This window comes from Morone saxatilis, unplaced genomic scaffold, assembly GCF_004916995.1.
Source record: "Morone saxatilis isolate NCDOM2014 unplaced genomic scaffold, NCSU_SB_2.0 Contig17, whole genome shotgun sequence".
Classification (NCBI taxonomy): Eukaryota; Metazoa; Chordata; class Actinopteri; family Moronidae; genus Morone; species Morone saxatilis.
The window spans coordinates 386581-394679 of NW_023339729.1; the positions used below are offsets into that span (position 1 = coordinate 386581).

At 41.7% G+C, this 8099-nt stretch overlaps 2 protein-coding genes across 4 annotated transcripts in view; both read left to right on the forward strand.

Annotated features, from left to right (window-relative positions):
• Positions 1–3525, forward strand: part of asb5b (ankyrin repeat and SOCS box containing 5b) — a 6597-nt gene extending 3072 nt beyond the window's left edge. For both annotated transcript variants that reach the window (XM_035659972.1, XM_035659973.1), the window contains exons 2-7: positions 499–578; positions 1147–1254; positions 1402–1555; positions 2076–2210; positions 2664–2855; positions 2967–3525. In XM_035659972.1, the coding sequence (XP_035515865.1) occupies positions 499–578; positions 1147–1254; positions 1402–1555; positions 2076–2210; positions 2664–2855; positions 2967–3094 (797 nt within the window). In that variant the 3' untranslated portion in view covers positions 3095–3525. The remainder of the gene's footprint in view (positions 1–498; positions 579–1146; positions 1255–1401; positions 1556–2075; positions 2211–2663; positions 2856–2966) is intronic.
• A 565-nt stretch (positions 3526–4090) lies between these two features.
• Positions 4091–8099, forward strand: part of galnt7 (UDP-N-acetyl-alpha-D-galactosamine: polypeptide N-acetylgalactosaminyltransferase 7) — an 18464-nt gene continuing 14455 nt past the window's right edge. For both annotated transcript variants that reach the window (XM_035659970.1, XM_035659971.1), the window contains exon 1: positions 4091–4748. In XM_035659970.1, coding sequence (XP_035515863.1) covers positions 4626–4748 — 123 coding nt within the window. In that variant the 5' untranslated portion in view covers positions 4091–4625. The remainder of the gene's footprint in view (positions 4749–8099) is intronic.

The following is an 8099-nucleotide window of genomic DNA, read 5'->3' on the forward strand; positions in this document are numbered from 1 at the left end:
ACATGCATTAATGGGACATGAATGAGTGCAGAAAGAGAGAGAGAGGAAGAGAGGAGCTCAGTGCACCATGGGAAATCCCCCGATAGTCTAGGCCTATAGCAGCATAACTAAGAGATGGTTTCAGCACATATTTTCCTTTCATTCAAAATGAACGGGGATACCAAACAGCTATTGTCAATATAAGATATTTTTTAATTGAAGCTACTGTATGTGCAATTTTATGTGATTTTAGTATTTTAGTTTTGTATCTTTATGTTTTGGCTTATATAAAAGTAAGAAAACCCTGGTGAAAATGAGCTCATTCATCTCAGTGTTTTGTGCCTCAGTGTCTATCACAGTTGATACTGGGAGTCACTAAAGCCAGAAAACTGAAATTCTGTGGCATAATGGAACATTGGAGAATGAGAATTAGTTTGTTATTATGTCATTAAGTGAAACATTTTGCTACAAAACAAACTATCAAACTGTATTTTTGTCTGTGTGTGTGTGTCCGTCCAGGGTCGTGGGCAGATCGCTCTCCTCTCCATGAAGCAGCTTCCCAGGGTCGACTGCTCGCCCTGCGCACTTTGCTGGCCCAGGTAACGGCCTTATAACCAGGGTTGGGGAGTAAAGGATTACATGTTACTGACTTACGCAATCGGGATAAAAAAAAAGGTAACTGTAATGTAAAAAAAGCACCTCCAACTCCAATGTGAGAGCCATCTGCTTTGTACACTTGAATCTAAGTTAGTGTTTCAATGTTTGCAGAATGTATAAATGCAATTTGAAGAGAACAAAATACAATAATAACAAAATATCCTTCATGTTTATAAAAAAAAACACAAGTAGCATTAGTGACACACTGTATAGAGCAGAGACAGGGACACATATTAGGAGTGTTGAGCTGATAATGAGTCTGATTTGGGGCGTGATGACTGATGGGACCAAGTCAGGCCAGGTCTGTTGCAGTTGGGGTCAGTTGGTGTTGACAGTCATTTAGTGTGTGATATGTCATGGCTGATGTTTGCAACTGATGTCTCCGACCTGAGACGAGTTTAGCACAGTGTTCTTCCTGAGATACACAAATGCTCAGAATTCATTCAAGACTGACTCAAACAAGGCTTTTTAAACATCTGGAGGCACAATGCTGTGTGCTTTCATTTTCAGGGATATCACGCCAACATTGTCACCATCGATCATGTGACCCCTCTCCATGAAGCCTGCCTGTCAGGACATGTAGCCTGTGTCAGAGCATTAATAAATGCTGGAGCTAATGTAAGTATTCCTCCGCTTATCCCCACCATTATTACATATTCACTGTGTGTCCACACTGAAACACACTTTTGTACACCGCTATATGTGTGTGTGTGTGTTCCTAGATGTGGTGACTATATTGTATTGCTTACATCCGTGTGTGTCTAGGTGAATGCTGCTACCATAGACGGCGTCACTCCTCTGTACAACTGCTGTGCCTCCGGGAGCGTCGGTTGTATGGAACTACTGCTGCAGAATGGAGCGCACACACACACGCCACACACACACTTCCCCTCAGCTCTGCACGAAGCCTGCAAGAGAGGTAAATACTGTTAAACAGTAGCAGCTCAGCATCCAGGGGTCATGTGTTATAGTTGGATGAGTCTGTGTGTGTTTGTCCAGGCGTCCATCCATCATGCATAATATCTCAGACACCACCAAAGATTTTGCTGGAATTTGGCTGAAGGACTCAACTCGTGCTAAAGGATGTTACAACATGTGTAGCTCTGGTTGTTTTACAACAAACTGTACAGTAGAGACTTCACATCCTGATAACAGAGAGCACACATGTACTGCTCACTAAGTTAAAGGTGTTGTATACGACTTTCAAACTAGATATCACACTAGAGCTCAGCATCTCTGTCCAAAACTAATAAGCAAGAACTACAGCACATCAGACTCCATTGACAAAAATACAAAATGTTCCTCCCAGATCATAAAACGAGAGAAAAGAGAGAGGGAGTGTGACTTGATTCTCTGCTCAGGACACCATGATTCCACTATATCTTTGCATTGCTAAATTGTACCCAATTATACTGTGTGTATGTGTGTGTATGTAATAGGTAATAGCCAGTGTGTGGAGTCCCTGCTGTCTCATGGAGCAGACCCAGACTATGACGTGTCCCACCTGGGCTCTCCTCTCTACATGAGCTGTCTGCACCGACACACAGCCTGCTCAAAGCTTCTGCTGCACAAAGGTGTGTGTTTGTCTTATGTGCTGCAAATTGCTGCCATTTCAACTAGTAGCACACCTGTGGTACCTCCTGTTACAAGAGCTGTTATTGTTTTAGTTTGAATGGTCCAGTTCAACCAATGAACTGTCCTCTGTGATTGTTTCATCTGGTGGATTCTTTAGAGCATTTAACAACAAAAATATTTCTTTTTCCTTTCTTATTTGTGTAATCCATTTTATGACCTCTATGGATTATCTTGGGACCCGTTTGTTGGTCCTGGCTCTGAGGTTGGGAATTACTGCTTACCTCTGTGAAGAAGTAATGTTTAATTGCTTTCTTCTGACATCTGTGCAGTGGTGTAAAGGGTGCAATTTGACCCCGTCCCACTGCAGTTTTTATCTACACTATAACTGCATTTACATTTAATCTAATTAATTACATTTTCCTCATCTGTCCTCTACTCCTTTTCTTTTCCAGGAGCCAATGCAAATATAGGCAGAGGAGGTGACAGTCCTCTGCATGCAGCTGTCAGACAGGACAGTGCTGATCAGGTGTCAGTGTTACTGGACTACGGAGCTGATGTCAACATCAGAGACAGTAACAATCAGCGACCTGTGGAGCTAGCGCCTTCTGGTGGAAAAACACAACAGCTGCTGATGACATTTGAAGGTACTGCAATATCCTCTGCTACCGATTCTCAGTACTGATGTATGGCACCACTTGAGAATCAAGCTGAACTGTATCACAACAGTAAGAAGAAATCACTCTGTCTCTCTCCAGTTTCTCCGAGGAGTCTCTGCCAGCTGTGTCGTCTCCAGATCAGGAATCTGATCGGTCGGACCAGACTGAAGCTGCTCCCCATCCTCCCTCTCCCTTCCTTGCTCACTCACTATCTGGAGCACACGTAGGATACAGCATGGCAGTGAAAAGCAACCACAATTCAGATGCTGTTTCTTTTAACATTTTTAATTTGGATGTGCCAAGCCCCTTATTGACCACATTTCATGTTAACATATCACCATGCTTTGTCTGCTACAACATCATTACATCAAAAACACACACTCAAGATTTACTCTGCTGCACACTGTACTGTACTCCAGTACATTGCCTTTGTTTTGATATAACTGGCACAACCTCTGTTTATTTTTTCCCTGTCAGACGATTGTGACAGCTGATCCAGTTTTAACAAATTTTGTTGGTTGAACACAATGTGTCCTTATGTGAATATTGGAATTTATTTTCCATTGGCAAATGCTGGCCTTCAAGTATCTGTGTGTATGTATGTATGTATGTATGTATGTATGTAAATACAAATAAATGATCCATGGCACGACCTGAATAACAGTCTAAACAGTGGGTTCACAGTATACAGGGCCAGTAGGCTGTTCAGTTGCAGGCACCTCAGTCTCTGATTACCCTGTTTGTGTATATTGTCAACATTGTCAAAAGGTCGTTTATCAATGGGTGTCATTGTGTGGATAATCCTTCATGTGGCTGCATACTCAAACAAACATTTAGTTCGTAGTCTAGGAAGAGTCCAAGTCGTAGGGACTGGCAAGTAGACTAAATCTAAAAAAATGTCCTGAAGCCATTGTCTAAGGAATGGTGACATGTTAAATGACGCCGTAGGTGTGATCCCAACCCTCCCCACGCAGTCTTTAGACTGTGTTGAAACTGAAACTGTTTTGATTCAGTTGTGAATATAACCTGCTCAATCATTCCCTGCTGGCTGTTACCTGGGAGTCACTGAAGTTTCTCTGCGTACCTATTACTATGTGAGCGTTACAACAATGAGCCACATCCCTTATAATAATTAACCTGAAGGTCACAAAAACCAGACAGACCTCTTGTTCCTCTTCCCACACCCAATAAAACAGTACAACCTGCTTTAAAATCCTTGAGGGAACCCCTTTGCACACCAGTCCATGTCAGGAACTGCGGCACATGATTGGGATATGTGACTATTAAGAAATATATAGAAAAGATTACAGAATAATTAAAATCTCAGGCAACATTCTTGCTTGCCAGTCTAAGCTATGTAATTGGGCTACCGACGCGTGGCTCCCAGCTAGGCAGAGCTAACGTTACATTGCGGGGGACTGTTGCGCTGGAGCGGTGTCAGCAGCAGCAGGTCAGGGAGACAAACTGTCAGGAAGGAGACCGGAGACAGGGATAAGAACCCGGATAGGAGCAGTTTCCACCAACCTGGAGGAACAAAATATAACTTTAGCAGAAAGACACAGTCTCACCGCTGCCTGTCGTCGAGTTGGTACCAGCCTTGTAATTCAAACTCGCAACATCAGCAGCTAACTAGTCGTTAGCTACTCGGTTAGCTACCCTGTTAGCAGCCGGTCAGCCCTTCCTAATAACAGTAGCAGCTAACCTAACCTAGCATAGCTAGCTGTTGGCAGCCCGGGCTCCCCGCGAAGAGCCTCCAAGATGAGGCTGAAAGTAGGGTTTATTCTGCGGAGCTTGCTTGTCATTGGGACGTTTCTTGGCTTGGTGGTGCTCTGGTCTTCTCTGTCCCCGAAACCCAACGATGAAAACCCATTTGGAAAACGGGTGAGTGTCTAACAGCGAAGTGCACGACAGTTATCAGTGCTAGCATAACTCTAACCCAACACGTCAAAATGTGTGATACTTTTAGCTATGCAACATGAGTGCCAAGTCTGTGGATGGGGACTGATGGCGGCAGAAGGGTCGTAGTGGCAGGTGTGTGTGTGTGTGTTCGATAGAAAAAGCACCAGTCCTAATATAACAAGAATAATGACACGCTTTCATTCAGCTGTTTGGCTAGCTTTACTAACGTTACATTGGTTGTCATGGAGATTGGTTCCTAGCTAGCTAACGTTGCTAACCCTAGCTCCCTTGATATTGAGGTATGTTAATGAATAGACACGTTTGGACGTACTGCTGTATCTTCCTTCCTTTAGTAGCTCTATTCACATTTTACTGCCAACACTGAACACTGTTAACATTCCATTCCTCAATCACACTCATCCAGGATGCATATCCGCATATGTCACCGCCGTGGCGTCAGGCGTCGCTAAGGCGGAACTGTGGAGTAACGTTAGATCAACAGTTGATAGTTCAGTCAGGATCTCTGTGTATGTATTCGACCAGAAAAGTTGACACTGCGTTTGACTTGACCATGCTGATGACTTTATGAAGGCAATTGTTTGAATGATTCATTCCTGTATTAACTTATCAAAGTCCAAAGTCAAAGTCAGCTTTATTGTCAAGTCTTCACATGCACCAGACATACAAGGAATCGAGAGGACGTTTCTCACTCACCCACGGTGAAACAGATCAAGTGCACAGGCACAACAGATAAGAACAGACATTTAAACATTCAATACACAACAGACAATAAAATGTAAAAAGTATACAATGAATATAACATATACAATTTTCTTATCCAAAAAGCGCAGAGAAAATGGCAGCAGAAAAATAAAATAAACTAAAATTACAGCAGTAACAAGCGCAAAAGAACAGTCAGTAAAAAAAACAGTAAATAAATAATAGCAGCCAATTTTAATCTAGTGTGTATGTGGTGGATAGTAAGTACAAAATAACATAGTAGTGTTTTCTCTGGGTGGGGGGGTCAGCCTTCCTGATCAGCTGTGGTAGATGTGGCCTGCGTAGGAGAGTAGGGAGATGATATTGTTAGCAGTCTGGACAGACGCTTTCTAATGTGCCCGATGAATGCACTATGTATGGGGTGGGGAGTTGCTGCTCTCTTTTCGCCAGTGATGCAGTGTGGTCGTCCAGGAGACGTCCTCACTGATTGCACCACCAGGAGTGTGGTGGTGTAGGTTGCGTGTGCAAGTCGTGAGTCAGCAGGGTGAAAAGAGCAGGGCACTGAGCACACCAAGCCATGGGCCCCTGTGCTGAGTGTGTAGTGCTCGAGTGTTGTGGCCGGAACTCGTACTGGCTTGTGGCTCTCTCACTGAGAAGTCCAGCAAGCCAGTTGCAAAGAGAGGTGTTGAGGCCCCAAGCTTGTCCAGGTTTACAGAGTGGAGCTGTGGGTGTGGGATATGTGTTGAATGCCGGAAACTAAAGCTATGAAAAGCATTCTCACATAGAGTCATAATAAAGAATCAATAAGACCATCCAAATTGTGTGCTCTTGTTTTCTCTTGTTTTTCTTACAGAAAATATGTCACAACTAGGTGGGAATATTTGAATATTAAGGGCACACTCTAGGTAAATCGCTCCCAATATAGAATGAGCATTTTAAATAGTCTATAACCCACTAAAAATTCTGCCTACATAAAAACAATATTTTCTAACATATGCCGTTGATCTGATATAATACATCCCAACAGCAGGGAAAAAAGATAAAGTAGATATGATATCTTCTGCCGCAAATCCGATCACTATTATTGGAACATTTAAAGCTGCAGTAGGTAATGTTATATACATTTATATTAAATGCTTTTGTTATAGTGCTTTTCTAAAAACTTTCACAAACCTGACAGTAGTACATGAAGACAGACATGGCCATTGCAAGAATCCAACGCCTGAACGAATACCTCTAATCAGAGCAGAGAAAAACATAAGTTGATTGTTGAGTCCCATTGCCAGGGTCCCAAAGAATCTGTATTGATCCCTGGGAATGCGGCACTCAACAACAACTATCTTATCCACAACTAAAGTGTCTTTCTAGTTGTTTCTCGGCTCTGATAGCTTCGTCCAGGCCCGGTGGATTCTTACAAATGCCAATAAGAACACTAGAACGAGTAACAGGAACCAGCAAATATGAAGATTAAAAATATCTTTTATAAAAGTTCTCAAATGAATAATTTACAGTATGATAATTTACCTAATATAATTGAATTACTTTTTAAGTAAGTAGTTTTCTGTGTTGAATTTTTTTCATACCCAGCATTGATAGAACTAATTGGTCCTTTAGTAATTGATGTCCCATCTGGATATACACCTTGTGTTGTTACGGGGAGTTCTGGGAACTTGTGAACTCTATTCCTGTTATTTCATTGCATCAGTTTCTGTAGGTAGAATTGAAGACGCTCAATCACATCAGCACAAAAATGAAAAGAAAAGCCATTAAGAGTGCAATATTATAATGTCAACTTCAGTTAAGCATCTATCCCAGCTGTACTGCCTTCTTTTGAATAACTTGATGTGGAGGAGAATGTGTTATTTGTTACAAATTATAATTGGCCTTGGATAAGCACAGTATAGTTATGAGTGTAGTTAACAATAACTTCAAATCTTGCATTTTGCCTTTTCAACCTCATCTGTACCAAGATCTGCAACAGCAGGTCTGTCTCTCCACTAAATGCAGCTTTCTGTATCAGTTTCATAAAGGAATTTTCAGTGTGTATGAATCTCTGAGAGTACACTACAAAATGGCCATATGAAGTAAAAACACCAGTAAATTTACTACAGTGGGAAATGTCAGCAAGGTACAGCACATTATCATGACACCAACACTTCATTGGTGCGTACATGCTTGTCATCTCCACATACTTCTTTCATTTATAAGGTGACATCAAAGTGCAGGGGAGCAACAAAAACATTTGTACAACTTCAGGTAGACTTTGCTGATATAGCTATTACATTAGCTTTCCTGACTGACCTTTTTCATCAATTTAAATTCAATCAGTAGGTGCCTTTTTGTATTGTGTCTTTCTAATCAGTAATCTAGGGATCAAGTGTGACACCTGTGAAAGCACAATTTGCCATATTATTGCCACCTGTAGATCAGTGGAATAATGTAAAAGAATTTTGCACAGTGTCACCTGCATGTGCATCCAAAAACTGGTGTCTTAAAAGCTGCATAATCCAGTTTTGGCTCACTAAGTGTGAGTCATTTTATTAGTGCATTTTATTAATGTAGTCCAATAAGACAAGTCACAAATGAAGGAAGAGTTAACTTTGCCAGCTTTCT